At 38.9% G+C, this 18,793-nt stretch overlaps 1 protein-coding gene across 4 annotated transcripts in view; it reads left to right on the forward strand.

The window, feature by feature from the left end:
- The first annotated feature begins 355 nt into the window (after positions 1–355).
- LOC129775564 (protein cappuccino) overlaps positions 356–18,793 on the forward strand; it is a 64,417-nt gene continuing 45,979 nt past the window's right edge. For 2 of the 4 annotated variants that reach the window (XM_055780438.1, XM_055780439.1), the window contains exon 1: positions 357–1,211. In XM_055780438.1, the coding sequence (XP_055636413.1) occupies positions 836–1,211 (376 nt within the window). In that variant the 5' untranslated portion in view covers positions 357–835. Of the gene's footprint in view, positions 1,212–18,793 lie in introns of all 4 variants that reach the window. The other 2 variants (XM_055780440.1, XM_055780441.1) reach the window with 2 other exon arrangements.

Below are 18,793 nucleotides of genomic sequence, written 5' to 3' on the forward strand. Positions count from 1 at the left end.
AAATCATTTGTCGAACAACGAGTGAATTACATCAGCATAAACGCAAACACGAGTCTAAAAACTATCAACAACGGACACCACAAATTGTCCAGAGCTCCACAGACACTATAATGGATCGAATAGAGAAAAAAAAACACATACACGCGTTTGTAATTTACGACCGAAAAAAACAGATTTACGCCGAGATAGAAAACGAAAGAAAATGTTGAAGGAAAATGCACCAGTAAACTTCAAACAAACCGAACAAGAAGTTGGCATTTTAAAAATAAAGTAACCGCCAACGTGAACAGACGCATACGCTGATTACGGCCTGGAAACCCGCGCGCTCGTAACGTGTGGAACGCCATGCGCATGCGCTTACTCAGTAGCAAAACCGGAGAGAACCTCTACGAAAGCTGGCAAAATGCTCACCGAACCAATGTTTATGTTGAATCTTCCGCCGCTAAATTTTGTTGGAGGAAAACTATCGATTAAAGTGCAAGAAATCGGGAAGCTGGCTCTGGGTCAGTACTGTATGTAAAGTGAGGAAGCTTGAATCATACATTTCTGGAAACAAGTGAATCATGAAAGTAACAAGATGAAAAAAGTCACCGTGATGATCATAAGCTCCAGTGATGTGTGAAATGCAGTGAACCACACGAGATTACAGCAGCATTGAATTGAACGGATGCATGCGTCGATGTCTGCATGCAAACGAAAACAAAAGTGTTAAAAATAGCGTTCAGGAAAGTTACACGATATGGAAGTTAGCACGCTGTTCAGTCTAGTGAATTGGTCGCTGTAACTTGTCCTGCAGTCACGGTCTGGTGTAAGTCGTAAGAAGTTCTTCAGCGCCATGGGAAACACCCAAGTGGCAGGTGAAAGTAAGGGTAGCCTTCCCAGGTTACCTAAACAGAACCTCGTGAAAGGGCGGAGTTTTATGAAATTTGGTAAAAAGAAGCCACTTCCAGTCGATCATGACGGTATTGCAACCATCGCAATCGAATGCAGCAGCAAGTCGGATGTGGATGCTGACAACGAAGATGGATTTTCGCATATATTTATGGAGAATAGTGCAACATCGAAAGCAACAACATCAGCGTCGGCCGGCCAAGGTCAGCAGTTGTCGAAATCAGCTGATTCGCTTCTGGTGGAGACAGAGATTACCAAACGAGAATTTGAATTCGTTTCTGGGTACGGAAAGGATGATAAGCCAACCGAATCTCACAAAGGTAAGCTATGTTGCAGAACGCGGAAATAATAATTATTTGCCTTGCTGAACACATTGGGGGTATGAAAAACTAACAATTTGAAACGGAAAATGGACACCAAGCATGACACAATAGCGGTGATGTGTGTAGATAATTTTGATAGTAGAAATAATCACACGCGTATACGGTGCATGAAGAAAGTTTCGATGGAACACAACAGCACATGTGCGCACGTTTGATCAACCTCATTTGCATACAACCGTTTCAACCGTTTATTGTTTCGTCAGCTTTCCCTCGCACAAACCACTCGTACAGAGGTGCCATCAAACAATAGGGGTATGGTGTAATCTCGACCATGACTCAGCCTATGTAGAGCGGAATAATTTTGTTATGCTTTAGGTATAGTTTTTGATTGGGCGGTTTACGTTACATTAGATTTTGATAGATAACAAGTGTTTCAAAGTTAATGCTGTGTACAATCCACCCTTGGCAATTGTTTAATAGTTCGTTCGAAATGTGACATATGCAATTACAATCTTCAATAAGTGCGGAGATGAATGAATCGAAAGATTTAAAGAATCCATTAACAAAGAAAGGTAGTCGGCAGAATCTTCTTTGACGAAATATGCTCAATCAAAGCGACATTTCAAATGGATGTGTATTCTACCAATACCCTTCCATGCATAATCACCTTCATTCTTTTACGAATCCCTTCCTTTTTTTCAATTACTAGTTAGCAACAATCGACACGAGCATGATATTCTGTCAGATTATAATGGGTTCAACATAAGCAAACCATTTTCACGGCTGAGCATGTCCAGCTAGGCAACCTGAAAAATATTCCCAATTTCGAACGATTATTTTTACCTGCATGAAACGTTGCTCACGAATCTGTCTAAGAATAAAAAAAGGACGTATGTATTTTAACATGAACTATATTCAAAACATTGGAACACGAAAGCCATTGATTGTACAGGGTTTTCCAACTTTAAATTCCGAAAGTAAATTGAAATAAAACACACTCAGAATTCAAATTTCTAACTTTTATTTCAAATTAAAGTTTGGTTTATGCCATTATGTGTGAAATACAACATCATTCAAATGTCCACCTAGGGCTTCCTCGCACACCTTGATCCGGAACAGGTAATTTTCGATGACTTTTCGGCACATATGGGGCGGTATCTCGGTCATAACTTCACGAATGTTGTCTTTCAAATGTTCAAGAGTTTGCGGAGGGTTGGCATAGACACGGTCTTTCGCATAACCCCACAAAAAAAAGTCTAGCGGGTTCAAATCGCATGATCTGGACGGCCAATTGTCATCACCAAAACGCGAAATTATGCGTCCCTCAAATTTCGTTCGCAATATGGCCGCCGTTCGTATGTTCGCGTATGGCGCCGTCCTGCTGAAACCACATGTCATCCGTATCCATATCTTCAATTTGTGGCAAAAAAAATCGGTTAACATGCGGCCATAGCGCTCACCATTCACAGTTACCGTTTCGCCGTCCTCATTTTCAAAGAAATACGGCCCGATGACTCCACCAGACCATAATGCGCACCAAACAGAGACTTTTGGCGGATGCAATGGTCTCTCAACCTCATCGCTGAAGAAAATTTGATGCGAAAATTCAGCATTTTGCTGCTGTTGTTCGTTCACCCATGGTCACCACGCTCTAATTTTTGTACCAGTTGGACTTTATATGGATGTAGGTGCAAGTCCAAATGCAAAATTCGCCACAATGATGTGTTTGACAAGCCCAATTGCTGAGCACGCCGTGGAATCGAAACATTCGGGTCATCCTCCACACTGGCAGCAACAGCAGCAATATTTTCGGTCGAACGCACATTACGATGATGCACAGGTTTCACAATATCCGCTACGGATCCAGTTTGTTTGGATTCACGCACTACATTAGCGATTGTGTGCTCTGTAGGCCGTCCATGACGACCAAAATCCGTCCGTAATGCTCGAAAAACATTTGCCGGTTTTTCATCATTTTTATAGTATAATTTAACAAAATTAACACGTTGTGCGATGCTAAAACGATGCATATTGTAAAATGGCAGACATTCAACTAACGATATGACGCTTTGGTTGACAGCTATGTCAAACGGTTGTCAGCGCAGGGCTGTATACTTTCGGAAGCCCGAAATGGAAAACCCTGTATAATAAAATTGTCGCCAATTTTTCGAACCAAGTGTTCTTCCTTAGATTAAGATTGCTCGTTATAGTAGAATCGGAATAATAGTAGTACCGTTATAGTAAAATATGCCGGATACCGGATATTAGAAAGAAAAAAAACTATAATTTCTCATTAACACAAGATAAATCATAACAAAACAACTCATTATTATTTTCCACACATGATTAAAATCAAGGTTTGATTACTGAAATACCATTTTCTAGGAAATTAAATTATTTTTAACTCATGACATTAATTTATTACTTTTATTATAATTTTCTTAACAGTACTCACAATAAACCAGTGGTAAACTAAGATGTATAAATAAAAAATTCTAAAACAGTTCATGATGACAACCGATTATGCTTTGCTTTGTACACCAAACCAGCTTCAGAGAATAGTCTTTCGCTGTAAACACTAGGGGAAAGGAGGGCACTTTCGGACGGGGTCAGTTTCGGACAACGCTTGTTAAAATTAAGTGGTACAATTTTCAACCAAATTAAAAATATAAGTAAGTTAACAGCCCTTCCACCAACAGCTGTCATATGGTTTGACATCTCCTGGTCGTTTATTACTTACGAAAACAACACAGTGCCCTTTTCCATACACGTTTCGAAAATTTTGAGCTTGAAGTTGTATTTCCCTAATGAAATTAATGTCTATTTAATACATTAATACCTTTATATTTAATATTTAATACCTCATAAAATTTTTGTTCGATTGTTGTTTACTAACAAACAACAGTTTAGGCTGATTCTCAGACCTAATGATCGTTCGAAACTACAAAAAGAAAACCGATAGATCCAGCATTAACGAAGATGAGATGGAAAGAGCTAACGAACTATTTTCGAATAGGACGTTTTCATGATTCCAACTCACAGGTGGTCCATTGTCTTTGCTAATTTCCCAACTAACGGTTGCATAACGGGAAAAATACGTTGCAAAAAGCAACGTAAACGAATCAATTTCAAAAAATCAAAAATCAATCAAAAAGTCATTGCACTTTGGAAACAATTAAATATTGCCGAGAAAATTGCACAATTCATGTATCTTTTCCACTTTATGTCACAAATCGCTTACAACCGCTGGATGTTTCATTAATGGGCCCTTTCAAGCAAAAGCTCTCAATTTCCCAGAACGATTGGCTACTCAACCATCCTGGAGAAACTATTTCTATACACGACCTTTCAGGTATAGTTGCATCGGTTTAAAGGGTGTGTCACATCAAATTGCATCACGAAAAAAACGCTGTAGAAATTCGCCCAGTAGACCGATCCTTTTGAAAATTTTAGACAGTAAAATAAAAACTATTAAACAACTTTTGGCATATGCTTTTTATTCATACTTCGAGCCCAAGCCCGTGTGCTCGCACCTTCTTCTTTACCCCGTCCATAAGGTTCTGTACAACGTCAGGTTGTAGTTTTTTTAAAACAGAAATCCATTTTCTCTTGAAGTCCGCCTCCGATTTGACAACTTTTGGGTTCTTCCGGAGGGCCTGCTTCATAATCGCCCAATATTTCTCTATTGGGCGAAGCTCCGGCGCGTTGGGCGGGTTCATTTCCTTTGGCACGAAGGTGACCCCGTTGGCTTCGTACCACTCCAACACGTCCTTTGAATAGTGGCACGAAGCGAGATCCGGTCAGAAGATGGTCGGGCCCTCGTGCTGCTTCAATAGTGGTAGTTAGCGCTTCTGTAGGCACTCCTTAAGGGAAACCTGCCCGTTTACCGTGCCGGTCATCACGAAGGGGGCGCTCCGCTTTCCGCAAGAGCAGATCGCTTGCCACACCATGTACTTTTTGGCAAACTTGGATAGTTTCTGCTTGCGAATCTCCTCCGGAACGCTGAATTTGTCCTCTGCGGAGAAGAACAACAGGCCCGGCAGCTGACAAAAGTCCGCTTTGACGTAGGTTTCGTCGTCCATTACTAGGCAATGCGGCTTCGTCAGCATTTCGGTGTACAGCTTCCGGGCTCGCGTCTTCCCCACCATGTTTTGCCTTTCGTCGCGGTTAGGAGCCTTCTTAACCTTGTATGTACGCAGGCCCTCCCGCTGCTTGGTCCGCTGGACGAATGAATTTGACAAATTCAGCTTATTGGCGACATCCCGGACCGAACTTCTCGGATCACGTCTAAACTGCTTAACTACGCGCTTGTGATCTTTTTCACTGACGGAGCATCCATTTTTGCCGTTCTTCACCTTCCGGTCGATGGTTAGGTTCTCGAAGTATCGTTTAAGTACTCTGCTGACCGTGGATTGGACGATTCCCAGCATCTTACCGATGTCCCGATGTGACAACTCCGGATTCTCGAAATGAGTGCACAGGATTAATTCACGACGCTCTTTTTCGTTCGACGACATTTTTCCAAGTTTACGAAAAATTGACAGTGAAGCATGGCCAACGTGATCTATACACTCTTATCTGATTATAAGCGAAAGCTGAAGATATTATTCCTAAAAATTAAATTTCTACAGCGTTTTTTCTGTGATGCAATTTGATGTGACACACCCTTTATAATGCTTCTTTCAATCTGAGTAATATCCTAGCTGGATTCAAAATGACAGGTTGCTATCCATTCTCAAGAAAGGTTTTTTCGGACAAGGATTTTGAATGCTCAAATGATTTCACCTACTGGAGCAGAGGTAGCAACTGACTCATCGGGTAATACAACAATGCTGCAAAACATTGTGTCTATAGCAGATAGATTTTACTTTGGCAACTTTGTCCCCGAAAAATGTTGAGTCTTTTCCAAAAACTTCACCGCGGAAAACCACCACTAGAAAACGGAAGAAAGCAAAATCACGAATTTTTACTGACTCTCATAGCAAGCAATTTCCTTTCAGAATAATACTGATAAATAGAAAATGCAGAATATGCTGGAAATAAGAGGAAACGGAAGTAATTGTTGATAAACATTTTTTTTCCTTGTCCGAAAGTGCCCCACACATGGGGCACATTCGGACAAAAAGGCAATTTTCAAAATTCGAATAAACCAATCGTAATCGCATCAACGCACACATCTAACACGCTCATATGATACATTGATGTCCAAATGAAAACCAGGATGAATTCAGGATTTTTTTTAAGTTTACAAAAAAAAATCAAGGAAAAAAAGTGTCCGAATGTGCCTCCCTCTCCCCTACTGCAAGAAGCTGAGAGATGAATTTTAGCAAACCTCGCCAATTGTGGGTACTGCTTAGTGTTAATGACCACTAAACGTAAGAATCGTGATTGCGATTGATTCGAAAAGTTTTCACATAACAGTTGATTTCGTTAGTAACGAGATTTTTGACGTATGACTACGTCTATGTCTGTAGTGATAGTATATTTAAGTCACTTTTATTGAAAGGGCGTGCGTCCCAATCACACACACACAAGGCGACATCGGTGGATATAAACATTCAAACGTCGTTTTTCCCGAGACATACGCTTAGCCGCAGGGCATAAAAATCGAGTTCTCACATAATCACCAAGCCTTTATCTCCGTTTTTTTGAAAAAATACTTAGGAATGTTCAATTTACAAGATAAATATTAGATCTGCAACGTAAGAAGTTAGTCAGATTAGTGATTTACGTAGAATTGAAAGGGATGGCGAAAGGTATTCTGTTGACGGAAGAGGGGCGGAAAATAATAAAAAAAATTCAGTGAACAAAAGTTTTCTAATCGCTCGATCGTAACAAAAATTGGTTTATCTGAGAAAGTGGTACGGAATTTCTTTAAATAGTGCCAGAAATATGGGATATAACGACCAACAAATGGGAACTGCTCAAGGGAAGCCGAAACTGATCGCCACCCATGAGCAGAGCCTTCTCATTTTCGCCCGGCAATACATGGAATGGAAACTGGAATGGAGAAATGTTGTATTTTCCGGCGAAAAAAGTTCAATTTGGATGGTCCGGACTGTTACAGTTGCTATTGATACAATCTAAGTCAACGGCATGTCGTGAGATCGAAGCGAAACTTAGGGGGCGAAAGTTTGATTTGTGGGGAGCCGTTTCCTATCACAGCAAGCTTCTCATTTGTTTTATTCTCACCCGAATGAACTCCGAAAAGTATCTTCAATTACTGGAGGATTTTTGATTGGCCATATTGAGAATAATGCTACCGAGGATGTCGTTTTTTAGCAGGATTATGCATAGATCCACGTTTCCAAGCAATCGAAGACATGGTTTGTCGAGAAAGACATTCCGCTTCTTGAATGACCTGTTGGCAGTCGATTACAATCCCATAGAGAACCTATGGAGAATCTTGGCCGAGATGGTCTATGCAAACGGATGATAATATGATAACATTTCCAGTCTCAAGGCAGTAATTCAGGAATGTTGGGCTATAATCACCCTGATTCCACATATTTGAATTACTTATAAAACAAAAAGTGAATTTATACTTTTTTTTAGAATGAATTCGATGAAAATAAACAATAACCGTCTTTTTCGAGCAAAACTGTACAAAGAATTGACTTATTTTTAAAAATATTGAGGTAAAATAAGGTGCGGCTAAACGAATGTCTACCACTGTACATGATGTATTTATATTATCAGGTTTAGTGGCTTCTCAGTACGGAAGGCGACCAAGAAAGCATCAGTATCGAAAAGGCTTGAGGCACTGAAGACAGCCGCCACACAAATACATACACGCGCGACACTCTTTTCGTTTGGTGGTCATCGAGTCAGCATTGATTGCCGGCGGGCATCGAGCGTTCAGGAGAAGAAAACGAAAAGATGTCGTTCCTGACAAATAATCTGCTAGTTCCGTTTAGAACTTTAAATTACGTTCAAACGGAAGAGTTTACCTGGTTTTTGATCTGTATCCATAAAAATTGATTTCTGTTTGTCTTTTTGTCTGTCTTTCTGGTTCTTATGGACTCAGAAATTACTGAACCGATCGACGTGAAAATTTATATATAGGGGTTTTTGTAGCCGGAGAAGGTTCCTATGATAGTTGCTCTCTAAGGGGGGGCTGCCATACAAATGGAACATACATTTCTGCATAATTCGAGAACTAACAAAGCAAATGGAGCCATATTTGGCATTTGGAGGTTTTAGGGGGCACGGAACGTTTCTATGATAGTTCGACATTCCTCCCCCTCTCTAGGAGGGTTGTGGTTTGATGTCTACTCGTACAGCTTAGACATCGAGGGACGTGGTATTAGCAATGTACTACTCGCCATGAGTTGAGGTGTAAGAATCATTTTATTAACTCTCTCAGACATATTCTACCATGCATGCGGCGATGCCTACGTGACACTTTCTGCCGCGGTCAGCATAAATCGCAATCGCCTGTTCTCGGAACTTTGGACTCTTGCTAATTCTGCTGATCGCGCGCCTTGAATGTATCGTTAAGGCGGGCATCCACCACACGCCCTTTCTTATAAAATTTAAAAATTATGCTATAGTTTAATTTTTAAATCAAGTTTAAAGTTGTTATAATCTTCTTCTTATTTATAGTAGTATTATAAGCAATATAATAAATTGAGTTGATGATAAATTGTTATTAATTGATATTGTAATTGATTACATTGATATTGTATTGATATTGAACTGTTAACGCTAAAAATTATTATTGTATAAATATATTTAATTGAAGATCATTTAATGTTTCAAATAGAATGTTACAATGAATTATTATGGTGAATTACAATTATGGCATATTATAATTATTATTATTATTATTATTATTATTGTTATTGTTGTCATTTTCTAAACATCCACTACACGTCCTATGTATGGTTTGACTCTACATTTATGCACTAAATCTTGTTTTCCTTGAATTAAAATTTTTATGTTTGGATCTAAATCTTCCAATACTTGAAATGGACCAGAATATTTCTCATCCAATTTCCTTGCTGTTTCATTTTTTAGTAGGATTAAATCTCCTTGTTTATAATTCCTTATTTTCGCGTTTCTATTTATGTGTTCTGTCCTGACGGTTTTTTCTCGTATTAATATTTCCTTTACTTCGTTGTGACATATTTGTAGTCGTAGTTTCATGCGTTTACTATAATCGTCAAAGTTATAAATAGGTTCAGGTTTGTTGTCTGTAAGGTTTGATGGCATTCTAGACTGTTGGCCATACACGAGATAGAAAGGTGTAAATTGTGTAGTAGAATGAACCGTATTATTATAGGCAAATTCATAATATGGTACCCAGTCTATCCATGAAAATAACTTGTTATCACACTGGATTCTTAAGAAATTTCCAAGGGCTTTGTGTGAGTTTTCTAATGCTCCTATTGATTCATGGTGGTATGCTGTGCTATTTAGTTTTTCAATATTCAGGAGTTTTGCAACTGATGTGAACAGTGAACATAAACTCTGTTCCTCTATCAGTCGCAATCCTCTCTGGCACGCCATATTTTAATACGACGCTTTTTACGGAAGCTGAGGCTACTGTTTCAGTTGCTTTGTCCTTTATTGGAGTTGCGGTAATGAATTTTGTCAACTCGCACTGCGTTGTCAAGATATACTCATAACCTTCTGAAGGAATCAACGGTCCAACAAGGTCTAAATAAATCTTTTCAAACGCTGCGCCAGCTGTTGTAGTAATTGTCATAGGAATTTTTTCTTTGTTGATTGACTTATATTTTTGACATTTTACACAAGATTTAACAAATCTCGCTACATCTTGGTTCATGCCTTTCCAGTAGTATTTTTGTCTGATCGTGTTTATTGTTCTTTTGATGCCTGCATGTCCTGCAGTTGGCAACAAATGATAGTCATTAAGGATCAACTTTTTAGTTAATTCGTCCGTTATAATTTTCACCTTGTTTGAGATTTTAATTATATTTGGTATCCCTTTGATTAAATCATGATTTATTATTTTTTCATAGAATTTGTGCGCACATTCATTGTTGATTTTTATGTATAATTCGTCGACGTTATTAATTTTGCATATTGCTCCAAGTTTATCCATTGTTCGTCGTAACGATACCAAGGATTCTGTTGGTTTAATAATTATTTCTTCTTTCTCCGGGATCCACGTTATGTTCTCTTGAAAATCATTATTTTGTATTTTAATTTGAGCTTTCTTTCCATGTGAAGTATCATGGCCATTGATCACATCACCTGTGGAAGATTCCGATTTTTCTTTTCTAGCTTGCATTCGGGTTGTTATGAATGCATCTTGGCTTAATTTTGTATTCATGTCTTTCAATTCAGCTGTTGAAATATGTGATAGCGCGTCCGCTACTACGTTCTCACAACCTTTTTTGTAATAGACACCGAAATTGTATTCTTCAAGAGCTAGACGAAACTTCGTCAGCCTGCTTGAAGGGTCAGTTAATGTAAAAAGGTACACTAAAGGCCTGTGGTCTGTGTACAATTCAAATTTTCGCCCATATAAATAGGTACGGAAATGTCGGACTGCCCAAACCACAGCCAAAAGTTCCTTCTCTATAGTTGAATTTTTTTTTCTGCGCTATTTAGCGTCTTGCTTGCAAAGGCTATTGGTTTGTCATTATTGTTACTGAGTACTGCACCTGTACCATAACCTGAAGCGTCAGTATGTAGTTTAAAAATATTTCGTTCGCTAAAATCTGGATAATCTAACACCGGTGGGTTTATAAATTGTTCCTTTAATTTTTGGAATGCTGTTTCACATTCCGAAGTCCAATTGAATGGAATGTTTTGTCTCGTAAGGAAGTTTAATGGAATACACGTTTCAGCAAAGTTTCGAATGTGTTTCCTGTAATAGTTGGCGAATGCTACGAAGCGTTTAACTTCGTCAGCATTTGAAGGGCTTTTCCAAGTTTTTATAGTTTCAATTTTTGAAGGGTCAGGAAGGACACCTTCTTTTGAAATAAAATGTCCTAGATAAAGCAGTTCTTGCTTCAAAAAATTACACTTAGAAGGATTAAGCTTCAATTTTACTTCTCGAAGTGTTTGAAATATAGAAATTAAATTTTTATTGTGTTCGTCAAATGTTTTACCAAACACAATAATATCATCAAGGTAGATTAAACATCTTTCCAAATTAAGTCCCGACATCGCTACGGTCATCAATCGTGAAAAAGAGGATGGGCTGGTTTTCAGTCCCATCGGCAGTCGGGTCATCTGATATTGGCCCGACGGCGTTCAAAAAGCAGTAATGTGTCTGTCTTCAGGCTTTAGGTTACATTGGTAGTAGCCTTGCGACAGATCTAAATGAGTAAAGTATTGCGCACCTGCTGATGAATCAATCACCTCCTCAATATTTGGAAGAGGGAATTTATCATCTTGAAGACTAGTGTTGACTTTTCTATAATCAATCACCAATCTCCACTTCTTAGTATCATCACTTGATTTTTTTGGTACAAGCAATAATGGACTGTTCCACTCTGACTTGGCTTCTTCAATAATTTTTTCCTCTAACATTTTGTCAATTTGTCGACAGATTTCATTCTTCTGTGAGACTGGTAGTCTGTATTGTTTACTAAACGCTGGTTGACTATTGGGTTTGGTGGTCAATGAAGGACAATAAACATTGGTGGTTCCAAGTTTATCTCCCTTTACACAAAATATATCTGAGTACTTCAGACAAATTTGCTTAATTGTTTTTTCATCATCCCCAGATAGATGACTAAGTTTCAATTCATCCAATAGTTTTTCCGCTCGTGTTTTGTCAATATTATTCTCTTGTTTTTTAAATTCGATAACATTGTACTTTTCAGCTGATGTTATCTTCGGTTCCAGTTGCTTGATTATTACTGGTTTATTTTTTAAATTGATTATCCTAACAGGTATAGTACCTTTCGAGGGTTGACCAATTGAGTTTGCAATAAATACATTTGGCATAACCTGTTCGCTAAGTACTACACACGTGTTGCAAAATTTTGTTTTTACATTGGTAGTTATTTCTGTTCTTGGTGGTATAACAATCGACACAGTTCCATTAAGTGCTAGGGGTATCTGATTCATTGTATTTTGGTTGTTTCTTAATGTCAAATTTAAAGCTTCAAAATCAATATTGGCTTTATATTTCAATAAGAAATCCGTGCCTATCAATCCTGCTATGCTGCTCGGCAATTTTGGAACAACATTAAATTTAATGGCGAAATAGTCATTACCGAACTGCAATACAGTGTTGACGGACCCAACGGATTTTGTTAATCCATTTATTCCTTTAATTGAGATTATATCTTGTTTGTCTATTCTCACATTTTCAGGTATGTGTTTTATATCAATAACACTGCACGATGCTCCGCTATCAATAATAAAACTAATAGTATTGTCAAAAATGGTAAATGCTGTTCGGGGTGACGAGCTTAATTTTCCTTGATTCAAGTCAACGAAATAACTCGATCAGATTAGCTTCCTCTGTAGGTTACTGTGCTGCAACTGATGCATTCGATTGCTGAGGCTCGTGATCTGCCAAATGTGCATGTTGCCTATGGTTTTGCTGTTGCGAATGTTGTTGGAAATGATTATTACCGTTCCCCTGGTTTTGGTAATTACCGCGTCCTCTTGAGCCTTGATAATTACCTCGACCTTGGTAATTACCTCGTTGTTGTTGTTGGTGGTTACCACGGCCTCGGAAGTTTCTCCTTCCACGAGAGTATCCACGGCCTCGTGGATTTCCACGGCCTCTTTCATTGCTGTTGTATCCTCCTGATCTGTTTGAAAACCCAAACCAGAAAGCATTTTCAGTTTTTGACGCTTCTGGTGCACATTCTAGTGCGTCTGAGATCGCCTTATTTAAAGTACTAGGGTTTCTAGCCTTTAAGAAAAACATCTTCTTCTTCTTGTATGGCGTTAACGTTCCCTGTGGAACTTTTGCCGTCTCAACATATGCATTAACTAGCGTCATTCAGTAATACTTAGTTGAGATTTCTTGAGCCAAATAACACGCCTTGAATGTATTCCGAGGGGCAAGCTCTAGAATACGCGTGACCACAGTGCAAGTCTGAGGAAATTTCTTTGACGAAAAATCCTCCGGCCAGAACGGGAATCGAACCCGCACACCCGGCATGATAATGTGAGACGCTAACCACTCGGCCACGGGTGCACGGGTTAAGAAAAACATGGTCTGGGGATTTTTCAATCCTTCTATGAAAGCTTGTACAGCTATTGGCTAAACAATACTGGATGCAGCAGCTTCCGATGTGAAGGTATTGTTCGACACGTGTGCCGCTGCTAGTTTTGTCGCTAGCTTTTCAATATCAGCGCCAAACTCGCTGACAGATTTGTTCTGTTGTCTTAATTGACGAATCTCGCTCTCCACCGCTCTAGGGGTGAGGCGTATGGTAAATTTGTCTTTCAGATCTTGCTTAACTTGTCCTAACGTAGTCACATTTTCAATGGAGCCATGGGCTGCTCCTATTAATCGAGTTTTTAGGAATTTTATGATGGATGCCTCAGGAACATCTTTCGAATATTCTTTGAGCAGATCCATCGTTTCTAAAAATAATGATAGCCCAGTTTTCTCGCCATCATATTTTTCAATAAGTTTCATAGCTATTCCAAGATCTAGCGTAGCCATTTTGGATGGTTCAGGTTCAGATTCACTTGTTTCCTCTTCTGATAAGTCTGAAAATTCACTATTCTGTTCTTCCTCTTCTTCTTGTTCCAATTCTACCTCTTCTTGCTCTTCGACTTCGTCTTCTTCTTTGTCTTCCTTATTTTCAGTATTTTCCCCAATTTCTAAATCATCATCCTCTATAGCTGTGCATTCGAGGTCGTTTGATTTCAATATTACCAAACACTCCCTTGCTATGTTTTTAAGATCGATGTATCTGTTTTTGAAAGCTATCTGATTTTCCGTTCCTCTAGCATCAATCACTACATGTTTAACTTCTAGCAATAGCTGTTTGATATCTTTAATTTTTTGTTTCTTTGTGGGTAGCGTATATGATTTATGCTTTTTTAAATTAGTTAAAAGCTTATTTCTATCCCGCACTGTAAAAATAAAATCCATTTACTTACATAAATTTTCGTTGTTTTGCTTTGTACTAATCTACATGGTCGTTGAACTGATTGAAGAACACTTCACTGGCGGTCGTCTGAATCAGATTTCCGGTTGCTCGTTGTTTGGATGCGGCCTGCGGAGGCGCTCTCCTCTACGCAGCCTGTTGATAATGTTGCTGTTGGCCTGCGGAGGCGCTTACCTCTACGCAGCCTGTTGTTAATTTTGAAGTTAGCCTGTGGATGCGCATTCCGCATTGCGTCGTGAAATGATAACAGGACAATGTTGATGGTCGCATGCATTCACTGATGTTCGCTGCGGTTGATTGTTGCTGCTTTTAACCGTTCTGCTGTCCCGGTGCTCTCATTCGGTCACAGTATTTTGATAATTAAATTAACTGTGTGCTTTTTTCGTTTTGAATTTCGCACTACGGTGCGGCTGGTCTGAGTCTTTATGAATTATTCACTTTATGGTCTTTATGATTATTCACTTCACAGTTCACATAGCACAAACGTTAAACATCGTTAGAAGTTTAAGGGTTAAACGTTCGCTGCTAAATTGTTCATTTGAATGGTCCGGTTGGCCACTCGCTTTGTCTGTTGGCGGTGCAATTTCGCAATTAATTTAATCGCGATGTATCCCACGGCGGCTGCCGCAAGTATGCATATTGCTATCGTCTGTGCGTGGCTGTTTTCGGCTGTACTGTTAATTGCTGCCGGCGCGACGATCTCGTCGCTGCTAAACCAACCCATTGTTGGTCGGTAATTAATGATTGCTGTGATCGATTTTCCTTCTGCCACTTATCACTCGACTTTTGCACTGTTAAAACTCAACTTTTACTCTGTTAAAAGTTAACCTTTTTAACTTTTTACTCGACTGGCGAGGGATCGCCATGATTTGATGTCTACTCGTACAGCTTAGACATCGAGGGACGTGGTATTAGCAATGTACTACTCGCCATGAGTTGAGGTGTAAGAATCATTTTATTAACTCTCTCAGACATATTCTACCATGCATGCGGCGATGCCTACGTGACACTTTCTGCCGCGGTCAGCATAAATCGCAATCGCCTGTTCTCGGAACTTTGGACTCTTGCTAATTCTGCTGATCGCGCGCCTTGAATGTATCGTTAAGGCGGGCATCCACCACAGTTGCACTATTTGAAAACTTATCAAGCAAATGGAACCAAAATTGGAATGTGAGGATTTAGAAGTACAATAAATGTTCTCATGATGGTATGACACCTCTTTCTTCTCTGGGAGGAAAAGGGGAGTCTTATAAAAATATCACATGACAATTGAAAATTTTCGGAAAATACTGAAGGAAAATGGAAAAATTCGTAAAATTGAATTCCCACTTGTTCTACAATTACATCGTGATAAGCGTTGTTAGTTGATGTTTGATGGCTATATAAATGAAAATCGATCGCCAAATGTGTTGGTAAGCGCAAAACTCGAGAAAGGAATCGTCTGATTTGAGCTGTCTTCATTTTATTATATTTTTATATACTCCCGCGCAAAATCGTAACTCGTATACTCACAGGCTATGCGTGTCTCTGTAATATTACTATTGTGTATTTTTAGGCTTTATTGGTTATTCAAAGAAAAAGATATATATAGACAATGAAAAAAACTCCAGTAATTTTTTTTTAATTTCATTCAGTTTTAATAGTCACTCAATTAAGTCACCTCATTGATTCTCGGTCTGTCAGATCGTATGCGCGAGTATAGGAGGGTTGATAAGGAAGCGATAATGGAAATGATGGATTTTTAGGTGGAATGAACACACTTTTATAATAAGAATTATGGATGAAAACTAACTCTACTCAATCAAATTAGCATTCTATGTAAATGAATATCACTTTTTTTTCTACAAAAACAAAAAAAATGTCTTAAAACGATTTCGTATTATAATGGTGAATTTTAATAATAGAAAATTCAGAGAAAACAGGTTAGGATCAGAATTACACGCTTGAAATGAATAAATAACGCCATGTAAAAATTTCAATACAAATTTTAGCAGTTTAAAACTGCCTTCGGGCCTTCTAATCCTATAGAGAATAATTTGGATTCCAAACTCGATTGTAGACGTCAACACTGTACACTGTATCGTGCAATTGGATAAACCAAAAGCTTCCACTAAACAGTTCAGAAGTTTCCCATTGAAAGCGACGAGATGTATGGAATATAATTTGAGGATATTATTTTTCTGTCAAATTTTAATTAAAAAATTTTAATCAATGTTTTTGTCATGCGAAAATAATTTCAATTTTTATAACATATCAAATTACATTCCAATTACCTAGTTGATCGATCTTTTTCAAACTTTCAGACAAAAAAAATATAACCCATCAGTAATGTTTTGGCATATTCATTTCATTCAACTTCAATATCATAACCGTATGCTCGCACCTTACACTTAACTCCACTCATAAGGATCTGTACAACATCTGGCTGCAGCTTCTTCTGCACGGAAACCCACTTTTTCTTCATGTCTTCCTCAGATTTGACCTCCTTGGGGAGCTTCCGTAATACCTGCTTCATAATAACCCAGTATTTTTCGAAGGACCTTACTTCCGGTGCGTTGGGGAGGTTCATGACCTTAGGTACAAAAGTAACCCCGTTGGCATCGTACCACTCCAACACATCCTTTGAATAGTGGCACGAAGCTAGATCAGACCAGAAGATTGTAGGGCCCTCGTGTTGCTTCAACAGAGAAAGCAGACGCTTCTGTGGACACTTCTTGAGGCAGATCTGCCGTTTACAGTCCCGGTACTCACAAACGGCGCATTCCGTTTACCACATGAGCAAACATTGAATGTTTCTGCTTTCTTACTTCCTCCGAAACATCAAACATGTACTGGGCGTCGAAGAACAGTAGCCTCGAAAGCTGCCGGAAGTCCGCCTAAACGTAAGCCTCATCATCCATGATGAGACAATGAGTCCCCGTCAGCATCTGGGTGCACAGTTTCCGTGACCTTCCCACCGCATTTTGTCATTCGTCACGATATGGAGCCTTCTGCACTTTATACGTAGGGGAAGACGAGGTAAGACCACCCGGCGGGGTAAGACGGACCACTTCTAGTTTTATAAGAAATCCTCAGTATTTTGGCAAATATGCTACGCAAGAAACATTAATAACATATTCTTGTCATTTCGAAACACCTTGCAACACTTGAGCGCACGAAATATCAAAATTGTAAACCAAACCAAAGTTTTAGTCTATTGCGGTTGCAAAAGATCTAATTTTCAAGGCAACCGAAATAAGGATTTCTCCAGCAAAAACTGTATATTTCGTTAGTTGCCAGTATACCAGTCCTTCAGTAGATTATTCCGGTCCTGCCTGCGTGAAAAGATATAAAAAATATAATATAAAATGCGTGTAGAGTACAAAATAATGCAAAAGGTGCTCTGGGTGGGAAGACAGACCATTTTCGACGGGGTAAAAGCGCCACGCGCTGTGATATTAAATGATTTTCAAATCAAATAAAATACCACCTTTTTACTCGTCTCTTTACACACAAATGTCCCGAAAGTACATAAGGAAGTCGTCGCGGATGCGATGGATATTGGATAAGCAAAATACAGCTGAAGCGAGAGTAGATAACGGCATGTCCATAAGGACAGCTTCAGTCGGTTTTGGAATTCCTAGAACCGCTAACAAATCAAAGACAATAAATCTTCGACGATGAAACTCGGATCCATTGATCCAGTTTTTACCACTACTTCAGAACAAGAAATGTTAGAGCATTTGCTACAGCTGGAGAATCGATTCTACGCCATCACAATGTGATATGTCAAGGAACTGGCATTCGAGCTGACTGAACGAAACAACATATCGAATCGGAACTAAAAATACCTACTTCGAGGTCATTAAGACTTCTCGTGAACAGATTTTGAGAGATTTTAGACCCACATAGATAATCGTCCGATAATTTGGTAAATTTTTCACGATTTTTTAAAAACTCTGCACATGGAATATAGATGGTCTTTTCAGAAGTTTGTGCGTAGTTTATGATCAACCCTTAACATTTAGTACCTTAGACAACACTGTTCCTGTTATTTTTACTAGACTTAACTGTTCGAAAATGGTATCGCTTCGTCTACCCCGCCGGGGGTCCTTCTTACCTCTCCAGCAAAACAAAAAGTATTTTTCATCAATTCATAAATTATTGAAAAAACACCAAAAAAGTTATACAATCAACATTTACACATTTTTTAGTAGTAAATTATTATATACTCAATTATATGTAGCACAACAAATAGGGGAAATCCGTTTAACGTTTAATCGAAAATTGGTTTTCTTATGGGGTCTTACCCCGTCTTCCCCTATGTAGTTCCTCTCGGTCCTTTGGCGCTCTGAACGAAAGACTTGTTTTTTGCCACAATCCTGACCAAAGCATTGGGATTCCGCTTAAACGCTTTCACGACACGCTTGTGATCCTGATCCCTAATAGAACATGCATTCTGATCGCAATTCTCCTTCCGTTCGATGCTCAAAGTTTCGTAGTGAAATTCAATCACCCGACTCACCGTTGACTGTA

This window comes from Toxorhynchites rutilus, chromosome 3 (genome assembly GCF_029784135.1).
Source record: "Toxorhynchites rutilus septentrionalis strain SRP chromosome 3, ASM2978413v1, whole genome shotgun sequence".
Classification (NCBI taxonomy): domain Eukaryota; kingdom Metazoa; phylum Arthropoda; class Insecta; order Diptera; family Culicidae; genus Toxorhynchites; species Toxorhynchites rutilus.